The sequence below is a fragment of the Cinclus cinclus genome, chromosome 3 (assembly GCF_963662255.1).
Source record: "Cinclus cinclus chromosome 3, bCinCin1.1, whole genome shotgun sequence".
In the NCBI taxonomy this organism is placed as follows: domain Eukaryota; kingdom Metazoa; phylum Chordata; class Aves; order Passeriformes; family Cinclidae; genus Cinclus; species Cinclus cinclus.
The window spans coordinates 45,233,165-45,259,151 of NC_085048.1; the positions used below are offsets into that span (position 1 = coordinate 45,233,165).

At 37.3% G+C, this 25,987-nt stretch overlaps 1 protein-coding gene across 3 annotated transcripts in view; it reads right to left on the reverse strand.

Moving 5' to 3' along the window:
* Positions 1–25,987, reverse strand: part of CDK19 (cyclin dependent kinase 19) — a 118,518-nt gene that overhangs the window by 30,748 nt on the left and 61,783 nt on the right. For 2 of the 3 annotated variants that reach the window (XR_009933054.1, XM_062489940.1), the window contains exons 5-6: positions 2,818–2,875; positions 1,426–1,557 (exon numbers count right to left, since the gene is read on the reverse strand). Coding sequence is in view for 2 of the 3 variants with exons in the window: in XM_062489940.1 (XP_062345924.1) it covers positions 1,426–1,557; positions 2,818–2,875 (190 nt within the window). In the remaining variant the exon portion in view is untranslated. The remainder of the gene's footprint in view (positions 1–1,425; positions 1,558–2,817; positions 2,876–25,987) is intronic. The other variant, XM_062489942.1, reaches the window with a different exon arrangement.

The following is a 25,987-nucleotide window of genomic DNA, read 5'->3' on the forward strand; positions in this document are numbered from 1 at the left end:
GAAGGACATGGACTTGTTCAGACTGAAGAGGAATCTATGAGCAACCCTCTCAGTACCTACATGGAGGTGACCATCATGATGGAGCTAGGCTCTTACAATGACACACAACAGGAGAGCAAGAGATTATTGACATAAACCAAAACAAAAAGTTGGTACCAGGTATAAAAAAAATTCTTTGCTACAAGGATGATTTTGCAGTGGAACAGGTTAACCAGAGACGGTGTGAAATCTTTGTTCTTAGAGGTTTTCAAGACGTAGCTGTTCAAACCCCTTAACAGACCAGGCAGAATTCATAGCAGGCACTGCTTTGACCAGGAGGATGAACGAGAAACCTTCCAGGGTCCCTTCTGACCTGACTGAATCTGTCTGCAATTAGTATTTTTCTTTGGACCAGGTTTTTGGTTTTGAAATGGATCAGATTTTCCTCCCTTCTGATACTTCAGCTTTTGCTGCAGAGTTCTCCTAGAGTACACAAAATAAATTCCTCTACTGAAGGACTCCAAATGGAAGTGGAAAGAAATAAAGAAATGGGAAGTGCAAGTTTCATTAAAAAGTCAGGAGTCAGTTCATTCATTCTCCAAACCTTTTGTTGCATGTGGTAATTGAATAAACAGGAGTTATTAGAAAAAAAAAAAAAACAACACACTCTGAGCCTCAAGTGTTGGTCTGCCCAAGACAACACTCAAACTGAGATGCCAGTACAACACAGTATTTTGTAACTCTCTGAACAAAGGCCCACAAAGCATCTCCAAAAACTTCTGCAACAGAAAAATGCCTGCCAAGAAAGCCATCTCTGTACTCATAGGAACGATTTAACACTATTGACAGAGGGTCACTGTTTCCTTTGCAGCTGAGTATATAAGCCAGGATACCTCTCATGCACTTCAATGCTTTAATTCTCCAAACAACTGGGCACCAAGGCTGACTGTGCTTCTGGAACTTACTAGGATGGAAAGAGCCTGGCTACCAGCATTTCCTGAACATGGAGCTTCGTAAATCAACAAGAGTGAATGATTTGCAGATTATGCACAGCACAGGAGTCCAGCCTTCTGCTTATCAAGGCACACATTTCATAGAAGCATCTGGACATATAACACCCTACAAGAATGCCATAGCTATTTCCCTTTCGCAGGTTTACAACATCACAAGATTTCTAATCCAATATTAAGAAAACATATAAAACAATTCAAAGGATATTTTTGTTTTAAAAACAAAACAAACTAGATATTTAAAATGTCTAGGTGCTATTGAAAAATAAAAGCACAAAAGTTTTAATCTTGATTAATCTTTTATGGATGGGATCACCTGCTACTACTTCAGGGACAAAACCCCAAAACCAGCTGATTGGCTGACCATCCAATCCATTATAAGGCTACTATCCTTACAGAACTTGCAGGTAAACACCTTTTTTACAGGACAACTCACCAATGGCCTTTGTGTAATGTCTGGCCCCAAGTAACAGCTCTGGAGCTCTGTACCAGAATGTCACCACAACTGGATCCAAGTCTGCCAATGGCTTCAAAGGAGAGTTAAATAATCTTGCAAAACCCATATCAGCTGGGGAATGGGAAGGAAAAAAAAAAAGAGAAGAGTATTTGAATTTTAATACAGATAAAACAAAATTCAACAGTATTGTCAAAAACAATTACAACAGCAGCTCAAAAACATTAAAAGTTACAAATCAAAGTTTCTAACAAAAAAAAAAAAAACAAACAACTACTTACAATAATACTGGACCAAATTTTTCTAAGGCTAAATTCCATTTACTTCATTCCTAAGACTATGAAGGATAACATCTGACATGTTTTCATCACAGTATTATTGTAAAACTTTACATAACACAAATGCCTGGTCATTTTTTAAAACTGTAACAGGAACTTGGTTAACTGAAGTCAACAGTAGTAGGTCTCCAATGTACATTTTCTCCTTTATTCTTATACATGCTTACAAAACTGTGAGTCCTTGTGACTGCCATGTATTTACCAAAAGTGCAAAACTAAAATGACTGCAGTGTAGAATGTTTAGCACTATTTTTCAAGGCATGCCTCCTACACGATTTGGAGGAAAGAGCACCAGAGTCAGTCAGCATGCACTGTTACGAAGGTGTATTTTAAAACTAAGCATTCATTCTATAGAATTCAAAAATTCTCCTTAGAATGAGCCTGGCAAGTAACAGTAAGAAATGCTAGATGGGAAAGCATAATATTTGGTGTATGGACAAACCCACATATTTTAAACCCAAATCAAATCTGAAACTTTTCTTTTACACAAACTTGAGTACTGCCACATGATTTGTTTTAAAAAGGTAATATCCACATCACTAAAACTGAGAAGGCAGTTAGATTTTGGATAAAGTCCATGAGACCTGCATGTGCAACTCACCTTGACACCAAATAACTTTTGTGTAACAAACCTCTTGATCTCTATAAACATGTGTAGTAATCTTATTTATATATTTTTTATTTTAAAAAAACCCAAACACAATTTATAAGTAACAATGTTAACTTATGCTAACTAATCACAGCAGAAGTCAGAAGAACCCTGGTCATCACCACTGTTCTCTGTGCTTACTTTTTTGTTTCATACAGATGCTTTTATGACTCATCCAATACCCTTGGCAAGTTCAGAAACGTCTAACAATATACTTGGAATTTCTCAACTCTGAAAACTCAGTAAATGAGATTTAAAATTGAGCTAGAGGTTGTAGATACATCCACTCAAAGAATACAGAAGATCTGTTTATATCTTACACAGAAGATGTATTTTTTATTACAGTAATCTCTTAGCTGTACAATTAGATTTTCTCAAAAAGTTTACCTATTTTGACTCTTCCTCTTTCAGGACCTTCACCCATTACCAGAATGTTTGCTGGTTTCTGGAAAACAAAAACAGAATTTTTATCTGATCACCATTTGATGATTATTTTTGAGAACAATAAAATTACATACATTAATTTTATAATGAAAACATTTCTAGAAACATCCTTAGAAGTCTAAAATTACCATACCTTTATCTTGCTGACATTTAGGGGGTTTTTTGCTTACCAATTTCAGAAATAGAAAACAGAAATATATTTTGACATTTCACAGTAAGAAATGCCATCTTTAACTAAATGTGCATTTCTGTTGTTACTAGAATAATTATATTCACTGGAGACATTTCCTTCTAGAGGAAAGTTTTGTATTAAGCTAACTTTTATGCTACACATCAATAATCTGGCAAGGACCTCTTTTACTTATTTAAAAGAACTATTTTTTTAAAGTAAGTTAATAATTTGCTAATTTAACTTACTTAAAGTGATGCCAAATTTTGGTATGCAAATGTATAGTTGAGAGTCACTTTTATTTTCATTCTGTATGACTACATTTTTAGACCTGTGCTTGTTTTTAGTGTACGAATGATAAAAATCACATGGGCAAAAGCACTTTTTTTTCCACAAAGTTGATTTCATGATATGAGAACTCTCTTCAAAAAGGAATATTCACACACAGCGATGCCCCACAAGCTTTTGACAGTGCAGACAGCAGCTTTACAAGTAGAACAAAACCTTTATAGGCATTTTTTGAAATCTATTTGTTTGCAACCAGCTGTTTGTGAACACCACATAAAATCTGCACATGACATCACAGCAATTGTTCTGCAATTAGGATCTAGGTTCCCTCAGACATCAATAGTCATTCCTTGGAAGCTTTTGCCCTATTGTGTTAACAGCTGTAAAAAAGTAAACAAGATTGAAAACACTGAGTGATTTGAATGAAGAGATGCATAACAAAGCTTCAAAGCAGAATTTTTGGAATGTTCATCCAAACAATAATTATATGTAAATCCTTAATGCCTGCAGATGGGTCTGCTCAAGCAGGATTTGTTCAAGAATCTGAAAGAGATGTCCAGAAAACCAATGTCAGAATCTCACTTAAATTATCAGTTCCTTGCCGCTATTTACCTGAAATGAGACACTCAAACTAGGGTAACTAATTTAGCTCAAAATCACATATCTTTAGCTTTTTTGAAAAAGCAAGCAAACAAACAAATAAAGCATCCTACTTCACCTATTCTTTCTCCTTCCCCCCCAGGAAGCTGTTCTTCCCACCCCAGTGCTAACATTTCTTTTTCCTTGGCTCCAACCACTGTCTCTCTTTTCAGATGTCTCATTTATTCTTCCTTTTTTTCATCTGTAATTCTCAACACCGTAACTGACTTTTAACTCCCCAACATACACTGGAACCATTCAAGAGGCAATATGCATTCCCTTCTTGGAAAACATAAATTATTTCAATTGACCTTGAACAAACACTCACCAGCAAATCTAGGAAAGAGAAAGATGATGCTTGCTCTTAGCTAATATTTAATGATAATAAAATCAACACCTCAAGGCAATTGTTGAACACTGGTTGTGCATTTGTGTATTACCCTGAACTGAATATTCCAGAGAACAGAATAATCACTTTCTGCATATGCAATAACCAGGCAGCAAGAGATGCATGCAAGTTCACACTACATTTTACCTCTGTTAGAAATCATATGGATACCATTGTCCTAACCAAGAGAGCAAAACTCCAGGTTTCTTGATGAAATTCTTCCTAAACTTTTGTCTAGCAGCTTTGATTCAGAGTTGAGTATGATGAGTTTGCTCGATTGATGCACCAAATTGTATGAGATTCAACAAGGCAAAGTGTTGGGTCCTGCCCTTGGGTCACAATAATCCCATGCAGTGTTGCAGGCTGGGAAAAAGTGGCTGGAAAGCTGCAGCTGCAGGCATTAGAACAGGCTGGCCAAGAAACTGGTAGAATCACCATCCCTGGAAGCGTTCAATAAAATGAGGATTTGGTACTTGAGGGCATGGTTTAGTTCCACAAATGGTGGTGTGAGGTTAATGGTTGGACTGGATCTTGGGGGAATTTTCCAATCTTAATGATTCTATGGATCAAAAATACTTCAACAGACTTCAATTTCATTCAGGATTGGATTTTAAGCACTATAAAACTGCATTTATTTGTCAAGTGAAGCAAACTGATAAAAATGTTGTTACTGCATTGATTTATAGGTCAGGTTGTTTCTATTAAAATAATTAGGCTGTAAGAAATAAACATTGTAACTCCAGAAGATTTACTAAGATAAAAATTAAAATCTAAACAGAAAGGATTTTCAAAACATCTCTCAAAAGCCATATTTTATCTTGGATAACACAATATTCTCCAAGCAGCAATTTCTTCACAGAAAAAAGCTCCTAGTCCTGAGAACTATCTTATCTGCTGATATAATCCACAATATTCACAGAATATTTCAGGTTTGAAAGGATTTCTGGAGATCATCAAGTGTCAAAGCAGAGTTAATTACAGCAGATTGCCCAGGCCTGAGCCAAGTTGGGTTTTCAACTTCCCCACAGATGGAGGCTTCACAGCCTCTCTTTGAAACTTCCAGTGTTTGACCAATCTCCCAGTAAAAAAAGTTTATTGATCGATTATATGTACATCTACTGCCTCCTGTTCTACCACTGGATAGCACTGCAAGGAATCTGGTTCAGTTTTATTTGCTCACACTTATCAGGCACATAAACACATTGGTAAGATCCCACATGAACCTTCTCTTCTTGATATCAAATAGCCCCAGCACCCTCAGCTTCAGAAAGCCTCCACAATGCCCTAGGAGACTTAGTGGTCCTGTGAATACAGGAGATACCCTAGGTTAGAGTCTATGGAAGCAAGAGACTTGTCCATTTATGTATTTTTAAAGCCAGAATATTTTGAAGAGATGTTGTGATTAAAATTTAAATCTGTTCTAATATGTCATCTAGTGAGTATCAGAACCCTGCTTAGGCAGCCAGCAGAAAAACAAACTGATTTATAAACTTAGCAGATGTCATATTCATTAGTTCTTATGAACCCCTCTGAGAGAGTCAGGGGCAGGGGAAACAGGGAAGGAATAAAATGGGAACGATTAAAAACTTATTTCCTAAAGAGCAAGCGCTTCTCCCAGAGCACCACCACCAGTGTGAAGAGAGCTGGGATTCAGTGGATGGCAATCTGATGCCTGCAGGATCCCTACAGTAACATCTTGCATTGTGGCACCTTCCTGTGAGGTGAGAAGTCTTGGTTCCAACCTGCTCCTTAAGTAACAAGAAGCCTACATCTCAAAATCTTATTTCCCACATGAGCAAATTAACCACTTGATTATCTACTAATCAGCATTTTCTGAGCTCCTCCTGCTAATCATTGCTGTTCTGGCTAGGAAAAGTTTTTCAGTGTACATACACTAAACCTGATGGGACCCATCTTCTTGAGATGAAATACATATGATGTCCAGTTCCTGTGCCCATGAATTTTTATTTAATAAAAATAAACAGCTCCAGAGGACCTGAAAATACAGGTCAAATATTTTGTGATTGTTGTATATAATAAAGGCTTGAATATAGTAAAACTCTCCCCAGAGTCTTTGCAATACACATAACATGGTGAGAGAAACGCAACCCTCATAGAGCAGTAGTGCTTGGCTAAACAAGAGGCACCAAGGCAGAGCAGCAGAACTTCAGGTACTCAGGTATGGAGGAAAGATTTTGGTTTACTTCAGAGGGAGTAATTTGGCAACAGAGGTTCTTGGGAAACCATGTTATGAAGGTTTCCATCATGAGGTAAGAGAAAGGACTACAAAGTGAGAATTCAAACAACCTCCACTTCTTGGAGAACGTAGAACGTGTCAGTTCTACCTTAGTTCTTAGTAATCTCTGAAAATGTAGCATTTAAATATCAAAACATTTTATTCCAAGACAGCCACTTAGTCAACAATAAAACTACAGTCTACTCTACTGTAGTTAGTGGACAGCTGCAAAAATCAGATTTAAAAGCAGGAATTAAAAAGCCCCAACTTCATGTATGTTCAGGCTATATATAAATCATAACCACCGGTCTAATTCCTGACACAAATCCTACCACTAACCATTTGATGAAGAAAACAGCGTTTTAGCTGAAAGGAACCATCAAGAACCAAGCAGCAGCTAAAAGATCAAAAGTTGGCACACACTTAGAATAAATGATGTCTCTACACAAGAGGACAGAATTTTAACAAAGAAAGTTTGAGATGCTTAAAATCATGAACTAACTCTTCTAGAATAAAGGGTGAGACAACCCAACAAGGGTATTTTCAATTAGTTACATCCTAATTAATACTCTGTTTTCCTCATACTCTTCCCCCTTGCTGAGAACACAAACACCAGCTGGGAAGCAAAGTGATGCTACTGCATCTCCCCCTATCTAGTTACTATAGGAACAACAGAAACAGTAAGAATTAGGAGTCTCACATTTAATATAAGCTATAAAAATGATCAGGCAAATCCCTACTGAGAAATTCAGTTGAGGTTTGACTGTCTAAAAAGCATTTGCAAAAAGAGCAAGGTCAACAGCAACAAACAACTGAAGCAAAAATCTGAAATATTTGTAAAAAGGGATGAAGGTGACAATGATTCTTTACAAGTCTTTACAATAACTTCTTTACAAAGAGTAAGTATGAATAATAACATTTACTTCTCTACATTTGTGGGGGAGAGGGAATGAAGTTAAAATTAAAGTAAAATTTTAAAAATCTTGCTGCGAAAGAAATTAAAATGTTGGACTAACAAGTGTGTTTTCACAAATACAACTGATACTCAGATACCCACCTGAAGATACACTTCTAATTTTAATATTTAGATAGTAAAACAGAAGGAAGGTTGAAAGAAAAGAAACAATGTATGGTATTAAAAGAGTATAACCATTCAAAACAGGAAAAACAACCTAACAATAGATGGCAATACTTCAGTTTTAATGGTTGTTGTTATCTCCTTAAGTACAGCAGTGACACAATTCATAAGAGATTTGGTGCAGAATTACAGTCCTGTGAGAAAATGTCTATAGGTATATACTACTTAGCATATACCATTGTTTATTGTTTATATCCAAACAAATGTGTTTCCCTTTTGGAATGTGTCACTGGACAAAGAATAATCTCAAATTAGGAGGCTTCTATTGTAAAAGAGATTGCAAACCTTACAGATAAAAGCACTCCCCAGTTACTGACACTGCCTTGTGATGAGATCTTTTCAAGTCTCCATTATTTAAGAAAAACAATTGTAAACAGCACAGTGTTGATACACAGAGATACTTTCATTTCACAAGCACAAGGAGAGCAATAGTACTTTTGTCTCAGCTTTTAGCATGCTGCTCCCCAACTGACAAAGGTCCTGAGTGAGATGGCAGTGTTCCACTCTGCAGGCACTACTCTGAAGACCACTGAGCCTCTCACTTCAAGATTAAGAGGGAAGCATTGATTGCTCACCAAAATTTGCAAACAAAGCTTTTGTTTTTCTTATCTGTAAGGAAATGTCAGCACTTCCCCGACTTAAACCAACACTGTTCAAATCCAGACTCCATGCTCAGATCAATAAACTGGCACATAGGTACTAACACTGTTGCTAAAAATTGAGCTAATTAAACTTAATTTAAAAAACTAAAGGTTCTTAAAACCTTTGTGGGTTTGCACTGCAAACCTCCAAATCATTACCACTTCCATTTAAAATACTTCCATATATTTAAAAGCATGTAGATTATCCCCACTTCACTTTTTTAGAAAAGTGTTTGGTCAACATTTTTCTGATACTGAAGCACTGGACAGAAGTACACCATATAGAGTGAAATATCTTCACATCTGCTTCTCTTTAGCCATACACACTGCAAACTCATGTGAGAGTCACTACTCTGATTACATAGCATCACTTTCAGCTTGGTTTTTATCAGCTGTTTGCCTTAATACTACAAAAACCCAAACACGTTTCAGTACATTTCTGGCCTAAATTTGTAATCCATATAATTTTCTTCCACTATTTCCCTATTCTGTTGAAAAGATTGACCTTGCAAAGTAGTATCACTAACAAATCCCATCAAGATATTTATAATTTCATTTGAATCAATAATGTAATAATACAGGTATTATCAAATTACCAAAAGGCCAAACAAAGCTGATTGCTATAGCACATGATCTAAAGAGTCAGCAAAATCACAAGGCATACAAAATGCTTTGAAAGGGTAGATCATTCAACTGAATTCAAAATTTATTTAAATCTGAAAAGAAGGAGAAATAAAAAAGAGGTAAACACATTAAGTAAATAAAAGACTACACAGGGAACAGAGTACCACAGAACACTTTTATCCCATCAAGCAGAGTGCTTGTGCCTCTGGGATAACAGATTTTAAAAGGAAAGAAAAAAGTTATTGCACAGAAGTAATTGAGGTCAGAGCAGAAAAGAGTGGGAATATATAATAGAAACTCTGCAGACACCAAGATCAGTGAAGAAGGAGGGGCACGAGGTGCTCCTGGCTCTGGAGCCAAAATTCTCCTGCAGCCTATGCTACAGACCATGGTGAGGCAGGATGACCCGAAGTCCATGGTGATCCACAGTGAAGCAGAGATCCACCTGTAGCCTGTGAAGGAGCTCATGCTGCAGCAGGTGGATGCCCAAAAGACAACTGTGACACAGGACCTGTGATCCCATGGGGGTTCCATGCTGGAGCAGCCTGTTTCTTAAGTGTTGCACTTCATGGAAAGGGGAGAACAAAAAAAAAAAAAAAAGGACCCATGCTGGAACAGTATGTGAAGAACTGAAATCCGTGGGAAAGACTCCTCCAAGAAGTTCATGAAGGAGTGTCTCCCGTGGGAGGGACACAGCGGTAGAGCAGCGGAAGGACTCCCCTCCCTGAGGAAGAAGCAGTGGAAGAACCAACATGGGATTAACTCGCTGCTAACCCCATTCCCTATCTCCCTGTGTCACTGGGGAAAAGGTACAGAATCACAAATAAAATTAATCCCAGGCAGGAGAGAGGGGTGGGGGGGAATGTGGTTTCAGGATTTGTTTTACTTCTCATTATCCCGCTCTGATTTTGATTGGGAATGAATTCAACTAATTTCCTTAAGTCTGGTTTGCCTATGATGGCAACTGGTGAGTGATCTCTCCCTGTCCTTCTCACATCCCATCAGCCTTTCTTTTCTATTTTCTCTCCCCTGTCAAGTTGAGGGGGCTTTGGTGGGCACCAGGCATCCAGCCCAGGACACACCACCATAAAATGGTACACAGAATTTTACAGCTAAGCGTTACCAGACTGTGTCTTTAAAAAGTTCCCAGAAATTCATTTTATTACCATTAGAGGAATATTAGTGACAACAGAAACATTTTAAAGTGCATGGTAACTTTTAATCGTCATTCTTGGTCCATATAAAATAATATTAAAACAAAATGTGGGCAGAACTGATAAAGAAATGGAAGCATGTGCCATCTTAGAGGAAAAAAATGCTCTTGCAGGATTCTGTGATATGGAAACTGCATATTCAGTCACAAACCATGCTGTCAGATTATGGTACTGACTTATGTATTTCATAGCAGCTGAACTGATATAGTCAAAATAGTCATTTAACTCTGGCTACCATGAACTCTAATAGCAACTACATCTGCAGAATTTACCTGAGACTGATGGTAAAATATATTACTAACTAGGAGTAGGAACAAACTATACAGAAGATACCTGAAATACTTCTTTGGAGTGCCCTAGGTAAAGATTTTGGTTAAACACATTTCTTGTTTGTATTCATTATTTGTTGAAAGGGGAAATGTGCTGTTTTCATATGGAAGCTAGTTTGTAAACTAGCTTTTCATGTTTATATACTGTAATAAAACTTGGCACAAAAAGCAAAGGTAAAGGAAAGCAGAAAAAAAAACAATCTCTGGCCACAGTGTAACCATAGATCTGCTTATATTTTTTAAAAAGTCCATGAATTAAGCTTTAGGTGATCTAGCCTTCAACAAAAGGAAAGATGCCACTACACAAGCTTCATTACAGACTGATTTAAATAGCCCAAGAATCTGGATACTCATCTGGAGGATCAGTCAAAATCATAAAATGCTTTGAGGTGGATAGGATGTCTGGAGGTCATCAGGATGTTTTGCAGCTCAAAAAAAATTTGAAGCTGCATCAGATCGCTCAATATCATGACCAAGGGAGCTGCAAATCTCCAATACTGGAAGTTACCAAGCCCTTCTGGTGGACAACACCTGGCACTATCTGACAAAAAAAAAAATTGTTTCCCATCACCTAATCAAAATGTCTCTTGTTAAAATATGGATCTGTCCTCCCTCCTCCTTCTGCATTCCCCTTATGAAGGCTTCACTTTTCCTACAACCCCCACAGCTCAAGTCCCTCAAATCACTCATGCTGCTGAGTTCTAGTGATAGCACAGCTGATGCACGCGGAGCCATCTCCGTCACCCTGCAGTAACCAACCCTAACGCACCTTTGGCTGAACAGCTCCAGAGCCACACATATGACACCAGAAAAACATATCTGAGAGGACAGCGTCAGTCTGGAAGTCTAGTCTCTAGAACACACTCACTACAAAAGAACTGTACCAAAGGCAGAGACAGATTTTTCCACTCCTGCCTTCATTTTAACCAAATCACACATAATCACACACAGACATATATTCTAATTAAGTTGCTATTCCTTCAGTTACTCTCTTATATAACCACCCTACAAAATGAACAAAATTAAATCAGTGGTCAAGTAGAATATTCATGTCTCTGTTTGACTTGATTTTTCATACGTCAGATGTTCTCTTGAGATGTAATTAAGCAAATACCTCAACTGACATTAATTCTTTAAATTCACTCCCCTCACTTCTATCTAGGCCTTCCCCAGAAATGGCCAAAACATCCACGCTTTTTATAATACTCTGCTTCAAAATCCCTTTGGAACAATGGTTTCTTATGCAATTTCCAGAAAAAATATTTAATTCATAAACTCAAGGTGCTTTGATCATTGTTGAAACAGGAAAAGACTATTCACCAAGTCGGTTCCCTGGTTAACCAATGGATAATATAATAGCACTTATGTCATTGGAAAATTGACTGTAAACACAAGGGGAATATGAAATAAGAGCAATCACAAGAAGAGAATATAATTCTGTGCTGCACAGAAGTCCAGAAATGAAACAGTCTTCCTTTCAGACACCATTTCAGGTTTCTTACAGCTGACAGGGCATTAAACTAGTGCAAGAAAAAATGAAGACTCCAGACAATTTTGGATGCTGGGCATTGTTTTGATTTAAACAATCTTCACAATGTACCAGTGTACCAATAGTTTTACCCCAATCAATGGCAATGCAATTTAAATGAAAAAGAAAAGGATGAAAAAAGTCACATTAGGAGAATGCCAAAACATTTGACACAAATTAAATTTTATGTTGCTATGCAACATTATCCAAAGCATTCTGCTGTTACTAGTGCTGCAATAGCACACTCGAACTTAAAATGTTACATGCAACCTTGAGAAGGACAAAGAAGGGGGAAGTCAGAAACAAAGAGAAAAATATGTTCATAAATTTTCAATGAAAAATAAAAGGTCATAAAGCACATGTTCAAATAATATGGTGAATTCACATTGTTCCTGGGATTTTCAACACATTGCAGTACACACTCCAGCAAAACTCCCATGAAGCTACCCAGCAACCACCTAGGAGTTGTCTTTAGACCTTGCCTGGGCTCTTTGGGAGCACCAAGCATAGCACAGGACAAGACAGATTGTCCAACCTCTGCTACCCCATTTCTGAACAGTGAGATATGCAGTCCCACCACACCTGGGAACAGAACAAAGGCTCACATCAGGAATACTTTGGAAGAAGGTTCTGCTTTTAATGTATTAAAAAGAACCCCCCCCCCAAAAAAAAAAAAAAAAAAAAAGCCAGAAACAGAGGGGATAAATTTTGTTCTGGAAAAGCACCATCAAACTCTTCCTCTGTTGGGCCTTTAAAATACATCTTAAATGCCCCAAGATACAGTGGTCAAGCCAAGTCTTTGCATCATTGCCACCAAGTTCTCATTACACATTTTTCACACATAATCTTTACTCAGAATAATAACCCAAAGGCAAATAAGCTGAGAAGATATGTGCATGTGTGAAACATTACAAACACTACTACTTTCTTCACCTTTTTAAAGGCAAAAGCCTGGAGACAGTAAGTCTGACAGAACACTAACATAAGAAAGCCTATGCCTGTACTAAGCTTAGGACTGGAATTTAAGAGAAGGGAGAAATGACACGATGCAATTCTCACCTGTTCCTTGCATTACTTTATTTCTGTTACAGCAGCATGAAAATTAGATACCACAGCTGGTAATTCTTTCAGATGCAGCGCTAAATTCCACCACGGCCAAAACTTGGTATTTTTTTAATACAATATTCTGACAACTCCTCTTGATTTAGTAGGGTTATTAAGACAGGAGGATGAAGCCTCTATCCAATCAAACAATAAACAACAAAGTGAGACTGGTGACACCATCATAAAACATTTTCTTAATTGCCTTTCACAAAGTATCTTTGGCAGTAAAAGTCCAATACCTACCCATTCCCCCAAGAGACTGGTAGAGTCAAATAATTAACAAAGCTTTTCTGACTGCAATAAATAATATAGTACCAAATGAACAAGTATAAATGTAACCCATTTTCATTACAAACAAGCTTCTGCTTGGATAGCTTAGATTGACTGAATTAGGTTGAAACATTAAAAGCTCTTTAATGGAAATCTCAAAGAAGGAAAAGAATAGGGCAGCATGATTACCTGAAGAGGTTACTTCCATGCTGAGTGGGTCTTAACAAGCCCCTTTTTGTCTGCATATGGACACAGGAATATAGCTGAAGGGACTCAGGACCATGATTTTTTTTTTTTTTTTTTTTTGTTACAGGACTATAAACTGGGAAATATGTAGAAAAGCAATAAAACCATTAAATTTTATAGGACTTTAACAATCAAAGGTTTATGTCTAATAATATTTAATATATTTTTATTAGCTTAACAGTTTATTACATAGGTAATTTTGTAGCATCAAGCTGCATATTTTTATCCATTTTCACATATGCTGTTTTTCTATGCTCGTTATCTCAAGAATAAAGTGAAATCCTGTCTATTCTCCCCTCTTTCCTTCATATTGAGTCTGAAGACTAAAACTAACCCCTATCTACATGAGCAATTCAAATGCCTGTTGTACTACAACATTAACCTTTTCCCTTCTGTGGAAACAATCCAGATCAGTGATTTACAATGTAACTCAAATCCTTACATACAGTCTTCGCTGGAGCATCTTCTTAAAGCAAGCTCCCAAGTTCCACTATTTGCAGGGCTAGGTTAAGTGTCCCTTTTTCCTCATGGTTTGTCCAGCAGATCAGTTTTCAAGGAGAAATTTTATCACCCTAATACAAGCCTTATGCCTACAGCAATACTGACTGGGATTTAACAGTCCTCTAGACCTTAAGGTGTCCAACTCATCATCCAGTTACCATGTTCAGACAATTTACTCATGTATTAGTTGAGGCAGCATGACCCCAGTTGTCTTGCAGTGGGAAAAAAAGCAACTACAGACCCCAAAGCAAGCAGATGGACAAAGTACCACTTTCAGCTGACACATGCATCACAAACAAAGCTAAATAAAACACAACCTTTGAAACCCATCGTAACAGAAACTTTTTTCCTAGTTAATCACCATCACCCTGCTCACCTCAGGACTCAGATTAAATCTCTCTTTATCTCTCAGACAGTTCTCTTCTCAGCTTCCTGACTTCTGGGAGATCCTCAGGCTCATGAAGACTCTGATTTTTAAGAAGACAAGCATCAATGGCCAGCTCCTCCAGCAAAAGCTATATTTGAGACCCAGTCCTGTAAAATTAAGTCAGAGAAGCCTTGTGCTCCTAGTTTTCTCTTGGAGGTTTTCCAAAGGTGTCCCCACCTGAACAAGCAGCTATGAGGTCTTTTAAGTGACCAGTTAATGCAGCCAGCTGACGGCATGCTACAGCGTGGTTACAGATACTCATTTCCACTGTTATTCAGAAGAGCACTTGTTCCACAACACTAACCAGATTATAGGAGAGCAGAATCCCCACACCATCTCAAGAGCCACCTACATCTCCATCACTGTACTCCTTAAAGCAGGGTCCCTGGGTAGCTGCAGTGCTCAGCCCTGAGCCAACAACCTGCTCGTGTGATCAAGGTACTCTGTCATGGATGGGGCAACAATTCCCTTGGATGAAAAGGCACTGATGAGACTTTATGAGGCAGTGAACCTCACAGGAGACACAGTAAAACATTTCTGGATATACTGCTATATCAGTATTTAGTATTAGATTTCAATATTACAAAGTTAGTAAAGTACCAAAAAGATAGGATGGTTCTCTGAAATCTTTTTAGGCTCTTTTCTTGTAGAAGAAAAAGTTAGAAAGAGGTAACAAAGACTATGTTTGCAGATAGATTTATAAGTTATAGTATTTCTACTTGTTTTCTGAAGCCTGAGATATATTCATTACCTGCCATTACTCCCACACACAAACGAGATTAAGATATACTAAGTAGCACATCTGCATGTGTTTACATTCACGATATCTTGGTAATGTTTCTCAACACAAATGCACTCTGTAAAGTTTAGAATAATACTGCATTCCATTTTTTCCCCTCATTTTATCAGTAAATGCCAAGGAAAGGGCTTAATGTTCAGCTGGGATTCAAATTTTTATGGTGTTCCTTTGGTAGTATAAGGTGCAATCATTATAAATCTAGTGTAACAATAAAGGTCTAGATGTGCCTGGCGAATTGAAGACCTAACCCTTAAACCAGCACTAATTCAAAATTATCAGCATTTCAAAACAATTTGAAAGCATCTCATCACAACAGTTATACACATAAATTAAAGGTCATATGTGTTTAAGAAGGCTTTTCACCAATTAAAATAATTTTCTAACAGGCCAGGCAGGAACAAGCACAAACCCTTTCAATACAGAATGTACTTTATAAAATTACCATAAACAACTGAAAGGCGTAGACCTGGAATACTGCTATTCCAAACATGAGTGATCACTGCCTACACAACAATCCAATTCAAGTATTTTATTGTTTGTTTATGCACCCTTTCTTGCACAAAGGGCACAATATTTAAAGTACTGAAAACCAGCTCCTGTTTGGAAAGCTCGAGTCTGGGAAAGGCCAGTACAGCAACAAAACACAGGAGTGAACAGAGATCAGTGCACGCCGTGTAAGGAAGACACAGCACAGGGCTTTGGTTTCAGGGGGGGAGAGAACTTGGAGAACAGTAACCAGAGAGGTTCTTTCAAACAAAGACTGACACATAAAACATTGAAACTGGGAAAAGCAAGGAACAGAGACCAAGGAAAGCTTCTCCAGCCACAGGTATAGCTGGTGAAGTCTGTGAAAGGTATACAAGCAACAGGGGGGAAAAAAGGCTCTGAACAGAGACTGAAAACCTGAAATTGACTGAAGAAAAGGAAAGCTATTTAAAGTTAAGATGTAATATGCCAATTAAAAATTATGGAGACCACAAATTATCTTTTAAGACTCTTGAGCATTTACCCCAGTTACTTAGCTGCTGTACGTATAATCCAAGATTACTAAATCTTCTTGCCTTGGAAAACAGAAATATATTCCTTTCTCAGATACCACATGATTTATACAGCTTGATAAATATTTATATTTTAAAAACTGTCATTGAAATTTGAACAGTTCACTTTAAAGAATGACAACTGTAACTTGTGTTTTAGCATCAACACTCACAGCCTATGACAAGCTGGAAGCAAAGGTTTTAAGTAGTTATGTACCCTGCCACCTTGGGCATGAGTATTTTTGCCTAACTATTAATACAGTTTCCAGGTTTTCACACAGAAAAACATCATTCAAAGGATGTTTGAATTCCACAGAATACTTGCAGCCATTAATTTCAAACCAGCACCTCCAAAATTTCAAGATAAAGATTTTGCAGATGCTGAGACAAATTATGCTGGATAAGAGCAAGGAAGGTTCCTAAATGCAACACCATCACTTCAGAGCTGGCAACACTGCTCCCTCCTTTCAGTCTATTAATCTCTTACTAGCAATGAGATCGTGTTTGATGACCAAAAATTTCACAAGAGTTTGGACAATCTGTTTTTGAACCTAAAAACTTTGGCCACAAAGAGCTCCCATTGCATTTCCGTGCTAGTGGGAAGTGCCAGGACCCCTCATACATTTGCTTGAACAACCAAAATCAATAGGTTTTCAACGGCATACTTCTCCACAGCATAGATGAGTGAGATCCCGCTTAAAAATTGTTCATAAACACATCCATTAAACAGTTATGTAACATTCTGAGTATTTGCTATGGGCATTTTCACATGCAGAATAACACGTTTGGAGTAGCCTTAGATATTCAAGCAGCTGGATGAACAAATTTGGCTAAATGAAAGCAGGAGTTGTCAGCACCTCCACCAACATGCAGGTAACTGCCATGGGCACGCTCTTAGCATGTGGTATCTTGCAGTAAGCACTAAGCAGCCTGCTCCTTTTCATGAAGGCATGAACTTATATTTACTACACTATACCACTGGTAAAAGTGTGCTCACAGGCAAGCAGAGTAGCTAAAGGGCTTTGAGTTCATATCCCCATCTCAGCCACAACATCTCCTTCAAGACAACATGCTTACACTCTCACCTGCAAGTCTCAGAGCAAGAGGCTCTCAGGTTAGAGACTACACTGATAACTGAAATGAAAACTGAGGTGCAGCAGATCAGTCATGAAATCTTTGTAGATTTACAATGAGTTTATTCACCTGACTCAGTATTTCACTGTGTTTACAAAGTCAACACAAGACTGAGGTGATGACACTCTGTCAGATGCGTGAGTATTCCATTTAGGCTTCCATAATACATATGGAAGCTTTTCAGCCCTTAAATTTAAAATAACCTAGGTAGATACAGTGACTTGAAGTGTTAATGGAAATTACTACAGTTTATTAAAAGCTGCACAGTATCTAAAGTAAAATGCAAATTTTCTGTCCTAAAAACATCTTGACTTATGAATGTAAATGGAAGAAAAAAAATGTTTGAGGAAGCAGTGATGGCAACTAGGCCAGAATAAGTTACACAAGAAGCAGGCTGTTTCTTTATTTCCTTTCTTCAGAAGTGTACAAGCTTTTTGCAGGGGAAAGAAAGTACATTAAACATATTCATATAGTAAAACATACTGTTGCAACATGGCATTTCAGATTCTTAAAATTTGTTTCTGTAGTATATTGCCAGTATCCTCATTTTCCACTTTACTACCTAATAATAATGCATGAGAAGACAATTATGTTGAGATGCTTTCATGAACAAATATGTCAGGTGTTAGGATTACTTGTCCTCATTAATGCAAACCAAAAAGCATTTCTTGGCAGGATATTAACAGGTGATGCTTAAATATTTTAGATAAATCAGCTTAAGACAAGATGTGAGAGTATATTAACTACTTTTGAAAATTAGGCTCTTTTCAAATGACACATACAGTACAAAACAAAGAAATCATTAAGTCACCTCAGAAAAATTTAACCTATCACATTAACATTTAAATCAAGCCTTGTTAATGTCTCTGGAGTTATTTGCAGCAGTTTTACAATAGTTTTATAGTGAGCATCAAGACCCCTCTTACAAACTGAAGTTGCTGTGCTGCATCTAATATCAGGTGGAATGGCTAATTAATTTTTGCCTTGGAATGACTGCAGACAGTTTGCAGCACCAACTAATAAAAGTTTTTTCAATCAATTGTCAATCAAGGCTGATTCTAGACTGAAGTCCGTGGCTGAAGATTTTCAACTTTCATGCAAGTTAGTAAATTATGATAAGGGATCAGTCTGACACCTCTAAAAACCCTGTAGTCAGAAATACATATGCTTCTGATAACATAAATAACACAAACATTTCTGGAAAATTTGATTATTGTTTTTAAAGTGTACTGACAAAAAAATTATTTTCTGTTAAAAAAAGACAAACTTGAAATGGATAAAAGTCCCTTTTTATTCTGTAAACTATTTTCCCAATGATCTCCAGATGCCTTAGAAGAATGACACAAAAACTAAGACATAACAGAACTATAGATTGCAGCAATTTAAACATACATGACAATATTCACACATAAAGCTATTAATGAAAGCTAAAAGCTAGAAGAGATAAAGAAAGAAGATTTAATAGAATTTTGAGTGGGGAAACACCCAAAAATTGTTTTGGGAAACAAAAGCCTTGGAAAAGTCAGTCTCAATATCTTTTCCAAGGCAGAGCCACTACAGTAAGGCATGTTACTGAATTCAGAATCTAGAGACTAAGTTCTAATAAGTCCATAAAGTTTTTGTATGGGCCTACAGAGAACCTAAAACAAAGGCGAGCCACTCCACCTGGAATGTGTGAGCTTTTCCTACATGGGGGTCAAGCTATGAATCACAGCATTCTACCCCTACAGCCCCTACAAAACTCAAAGTTTCCTCCCAAAGGGAGGAGCGATAATTAAAATTGTGAGGCTAAGATAGAGGAGTATTTCAGGAAAGTCAAAGCTGAGTCAAGGTTATATGAGTAATGTTAAAGAAGTGGCAAAAGGCAGATCAACAGATATGGAACGTGGGCAGAGGAGAAGGAAGTTGGAAGCAAATGAAAGATTTGTGTCAAGAAAAAAACCCAGAAGAATAGTTGTGAAAAAGGTTCTACGTGCTGAAAACAAAATCTGAAGTAATTCAGAACTAATTATAATATCTTTCCATTCAACAATTATATCCTTTTTAAAAATGAAAAACAACCTGCATAGACACGCAATGGCTGTGAGATACTGCCAATTCCTGAGAAACATTTTGTGATTCATGTCAAAAACATGAGCATGTTAAAGAGTGGCAGGTCAAGCTGCCCTAGTTTTTGGTTGTTTTATTTTTTAATTAAACAACTCCAAACACCACACTTCTAAAGTAAGACACAACTGTCCTCACTACAGCAAGTTTGTCTCAGCTTACTAGAGAAAATATCTATGTTTTCAGTGCTCAAGTCTTAGGATTTACCTCACTGTTGATGCTGCCAATAAGTCTTTAGATATTCGCACAAGGATCAAGTGCTTAAAATGCAAACAAACCCCATGGGAATTTCTCCTTTCTTTTTTCAAACTGCATAAACAGGGTAGACACTGAAGTCCTGTTACTCAAAGCCAAATTATGACTTCTGAAAAGTTTACTGTGTAACAAAGTGCCTTTGAGAAAACACCTGGCTTTCAGAACACAGCATCAGAGCACTTCATAGTTCCTGTGTCCCCATGTTTTGTATAGCTCATCAGCTGAAATTCTCTACAGCTGCAACATCAATTTTGAGAACAGTCACAAACTTAGGACCAAGATTAAAGTCCAGGGAAGCTTTATGGGAGGCAATAATAGTTTTGATAAAGATTTAATGGCTGCAATGCTCCTACTATTAAAAATCCCAAAGCTATCAACACATTTAACAATTTGAAATCTAATGTCAATAGGATGAAAAGAGACACTCCCACCTTCAATTTGGAATAAAATTTTTCGTTAAGACTGAAGTGATTCTTGCATGCAGAAGCCTAAACTAGATGCACAGTGTAGGAGAACTGTACCCAAAAGGCTGCATTGTTCCACAGGCTCAGCATATGGGTACCAGTCAGAAAAACCCAACACCACACTGCCATTATGACACTGACATTTTAGTCACTTGCATTTTAATGAAATCGCTCTCAGAAACAATGCAAAGCACTTGGAAATGAATGAAATAGTTGTCCAGTTTTATTGATAGCAAATACGGCAATTTTATCTCACCCTGTCAAGGGGTGAGATATCAAAGGACTATGCATTTTCTGCAGAATTAAAACATGCAGGTGAGCAGATACTACAGAGCACCTAATGCAGAGTAAATCCACATCCTAGACTACTTTGCTATAACTTGATCATGTAGTCCTACCCTCTGCATTAGTGTAAGGTTCTAAAATAAATTTAAATTACCAAAATTACTAAAAAAGGGTTCCACACCATGTGCACCAAGAAAAACAGCTGCATAGTTTAAAATGTTGCTGCCTCTAACAGCTCATGCTGTCTTGTCTAGAAATAATCACCTTGGCAGCAGACAGCTGGAGTGAATGGGCTCCTCTGCTGTAGCACTCCAGTCCACTTTTAGCACCCCAAAGGCAGCACTGGGACCATGGGCTGGGTCAGACACAGTGGAGAAGCACCCTCACATCACTGAGTGCATGGTACCCAGCATCGCCCGTGGTGCTGCAGAGGGCTGGGCAGTGACACCACTGCCGCGCCCTAGCACAGTTGGACTGAGCACAGACCACTTTCAGAACAGCCACAAGAGGTACTTTCCAGACCACTCATAAGAGCCACAGAGTAAGTTTAATGCAGTTTAGTTAATCTATTTCAACACTTTATGCACACTTTCTTGAGTGCCCCCATGTACACCCCCTGTGAGAGCCAGGAAGAGAGATTAGCATCTAGTAGTTTTCCAGTGAAGCAAAAAGAAAAGTCCTGAACTAAGTAGAACTGTGGAGAACCCCACTTGAGTAAAGCTACAAGCTATAAGGGAATATAAAAGGAATACAAAGGAATAGGAATACATATCCCCATAGAGAGGAAAAAATAAGAATCAAAACTTCGCAATGCAGAAGGGAAGAAAATCTTGAAATTAGATAAACAAGAAAACAGCTTGCTCTAACATTTTTTCAGACTTATCAAACCACTTGCAATATGCACACAGGCACTCTTACGGTAGATAGAAGAGATTATTTTTAGGTCCCCTAAAAGGTTTACTGCTACTGCAAGCTCTTCCCAGCACACTACAGAAGCTAGCACCAAAGAAGAGCAGCTTCCCACCAGAGCAACAAGATGCACTCAGAGAAACAAGCTTCAAGAAAATCCTGCATCCTAGAAAAGAGCAGCAGCCAGCCAGCAACAGCATATACATTTGCTGACAGCAAAATTACTAAGAAGCTACTGAAAATGTATTATATTATACAGTTATAACCAGAATTTCAAGCACATGCCTTACCCAAAACCTAAATAGGTCTGCAATTTTATTTGGTTTAGTCATCAAGAATTCAAATTAATATTTAATTGATAAACAGTTTTAGGGCTAAGACTGGGATTCACACTCTGAATGTCAAGAAACAAACCAAACTTTAAACATCTTATTTAAGATATTTAAGATTGTATTTCAGCTGAGCTGGCAAATAGCTAATCATACTAATAGGTAAACAGCCACAAAAACAGTTTTCATAGCATTAGAAGTCAGTATCAGTTCATTAAAATGCAACCTACTGGAGTCTGCATTTATTTCATAATTCTAACATTCAATCATCCACAAGTGCTACATCAAAAGTAACTACATGAAAGGCAAATCAAAGTAAAAATGTACAAGTGCATTTCATGGATTAGAGAAGAATGCAGAACAGAAGACACATTTCTGAGAAATCTTCTCTTTGGCAACAACTACAGTGTAAGACAAAATGGCCTGAGTAGCTGAAATCCCCCATTCCAAGAGGATTTTCAGGAATGCAAAATACTGGCTATGGAATTTTGGTTTTCATGAGCTACATTTGAGAACACCAGCTACACAGAACATTACTACGCTAAATTTTGGGATTTGGGCTCAATATTTCAACTAGCAAAACAAACAGGCATAAAACCCTAGTACAACCTCACTTCATTTTTATGACTATTTTTTTTTGGTTAGGTAAAATACTTCAACCAAAAACATCCCAAAAAACATTCCTAACACACCAGAATTGGTTAAATAGAAATAAACTAATAACAAACCTCAACCTATGCTCAAAGATTATTATACCAGTAGGAGCCAAAATGTCACAGATGGAGGGCTAGCTTACGGGTGGGAGGAAGGGGTTGCAGGAAAATGTAAATAATTCCAATACAAAGAACATTTTTCAGATGCCACCAGCTAACTTAAATAAAAGAATTTCAACACAGCTTTCAACTACTTTACACAGTAGCAGAAAAAGGTTACTGAACTGCTTGGAAGTGCTTCTACAAGCCACTCAGAGGAAACCAGAAGATGAATTGTGCTCTAACACCACTGAGGTGCTGAACAGGGTCTGTCCAAACAACTGTCATATTCACATGGGCTTTAGCTTCCAGAGGGCAGGAAAACAGAGAATAGCAATTTTAAAAATCCTATTAGGCCTGAGGTTTGGTATTGAGAAAACTGTGTTTTACTACTTGCACTATGACAAGCAAGTAGTCAAATATGGTTTGGTTTTTTTTTTTTTTTTTTTTGTCTTGAAATCTTTGCTGCTTCACTGTTAAAACAGGTGACAGAATATTATAAATATTTCTCCAGTGGTCCAGATATCATGAAGGAACTGTTACTGTATTAATTGAAATTTCTTGAAATTTTAATTCCAAGACTGTTTTATGTGAAATTCAGAATCCTCCCTAAAGATGAATTTGAAGGGCTAATGCCCAGTTTCTGAGAAGGTCACTTTATGCAGTAGGATCACTTCACAGATTATGCAAAGTATTTCCTTTGTTTTAAATTGACATAACTGTGGTATTTGGTCTTAAGAGCTATTGTAAGGCCAGTGATTCTGAAGCACTAGCCAGAAAGCAGAAAGCACGGAGGTTGGAGAAGACAGAGGCCCTGAGATAAGCCATCTGGTAAACACCAGCTGATCAGTCATTTTCTGCAGCAGAGCCAGTTCCCTTAACAAAGTTCACACATAGTAAAATGAGAAATAAACTAACATCCTTTGCTAGTCACTGCAGCTTCCTGGATCACTAATCAAAGATGCTTAATTTAAATGCAAGACAATCTGCAATGTTGCTGCAACTGCTTAGTAGAGCAGCAAGAACTATAGCATGTTTGCAAATGAAGAGGAATGTACATAAGAAAGCAGAAGATGGCAAGCAACATGGAGAAAAAATGCCTTTTTAATTTTTTTTCTTGATTATATGTTGTTACATTAGTTGTATTCACTGACTGTAACATACTTTTCTTAAGCTTCACTAATTTCTATTACTATAAAACAACATGGTGCCAACCTCTGTAGCCTTATTCAGAAGGGGTAACGAGTCTAAACAGAAATAATGCAATAAATGCACTTGCAGTCAATCCCATTATCCCAAGGGTACTTTCTCCAACAGGAGAAAAAAGTACTAATACTTTTTCAAAAGAAAAACTTCTAAAAGCAGCTTCTAACATTTATATTTTTATTTAGAAAGCAAAACTCAGCTTGCTCAGTCCAAATGGTCTGCTACACCAGTAAGCTTAAATACATTACATATTTACTATAGCTCCTTACAGCAGATGGTACCTAAACTGGGGCTACTAGAAAAGATGATGCTTTCAATCTGTTTATTCTGTATCAGGAAAAAAAAAAACAAACCAAATAAATTCTAGAATTATTTTAATACTTTTGCTTCCTTGTCGCCCTTTTTCCATCTCAGGAAAAGAGATAAGAAGTTCACAGGCCATATGCCATCTGTTAACTTTAGCAGCAAAATACAGCCAAAAGAACATGAAATCAGTCCCTTTGTTTCTTCTGACTCATCTGAATTTATATCCAGTCAGTGTTTTATGAGCATAAGCTTGTTTCAGAACCTGAGGTAAAGCATTTCTCTTCAACTGTAATTATTTTTATTAGTAAAAATTAATCTACAAACATCTTAATACTCTTGCCACAAACCAAAAGGTATGCATTAGCCACGGAAAAATTTCTGTTTCCATGTACACAACACAGGTAGCAGTCAGCACGTCTTCACATACCTTTTTAAATTATGTGAAGATTAGTTTTTACAACAGAAGGACAAAAGCCAAGTTCTGAGTAATGAGAAACGCACCATTTTCAAGAGGTGCCCTCAATATATGCTTAATACTTAAAAAAAAAAAAAAAAAAACAAAGTATATGCTGATAAAACTCAGTTTGTTAATCAGCATGTAAAATTTCTGGTTCATTTATCTATCTAGAAGCACGTACAGATACATGTATAGGCACCTATATACTGCTCTTCCTCACCAGTAAATAAAAAAAAAATCTTCTCTCTAACCAGATAAAAACAGGAAAAAATGTGTTGCCCTTTCAGTTAGCAAATTCAATTTCTAAAGTCATCAGTGGAGTTGTATTTCTTGAAATACGTGGGTTTACCTCGCATTTCCTCTCTTTTGGGATATCTGCAAGCTGAATATCATCATTCATATGGTTTTCTGACACCATGGAAAGTGCCCTCCCCCGAAGAGATTATGCAGATGGAAAAATAAATGATTAGAAGGCCCGAACCCATACCCAGCTTGGGAAGAATGTGAGTCAGGAGTGCATGTCCATACATATTCCTGCACCCTTCCCATGCAAGCACACACATGATGACAGAATGGCGGGGATTACAATTACAGTGGGTTTCAAAAGTTTAAAGAACTGGTAGACAGGTTGACTCAATATTTATTTATAGGACTCACGTGCATGCTCAAATGGGTGCAACAGGGCCAAGAAGCTTTTCAAGCCAGTACAAAATTACTGGCAGAAGGCAGGACCCAACAGTTCTACATTCCTACACAGCAGCTGCCTGTCAAGAGAGGGATGCATGAACCTGTATCTAAATTTACTTTTGATTATTACCACATAAAAATCCCATTTTAGAGTTGCTAGCAAAAGGGGAGTTTCCCACACTCAAAGATTTACATTTTATTTTTCAAACCCACAGTTTGCCTGCACAGCAAAATGCAAGTGGGAAATTTAAAAGCCACTTCAGTTCTGCTTCTTTTTAGGCAACTTTTCTAATGATTTACTGGAAAATCTTGGGAGGGCACAGGGAGGAAGTAGGGGGAGTAGTTAAGTGATATAAACTAGTAATAATAAGCATTTATTTATCAAAGACTTTGAAATGAAAGCCTAAAAGCAGAATCCAAAAGTGAATATCCACATAACATAATTTTAAGTTTTCTGGTGCCTTCATACAACATGCAATTATTTTTATTTTTAGAAGAAGAGCATCAAACAATGAAAATAAGTCACCTACACAAGCCACACCATACTATACTAATTTCATAGCACATTAAAAAGTGAGCTACAAAATAGACCCATAAATAGGTAACAGATTGGGAAACAAAGGCAAAGACAAGTTTAGTGAGTTG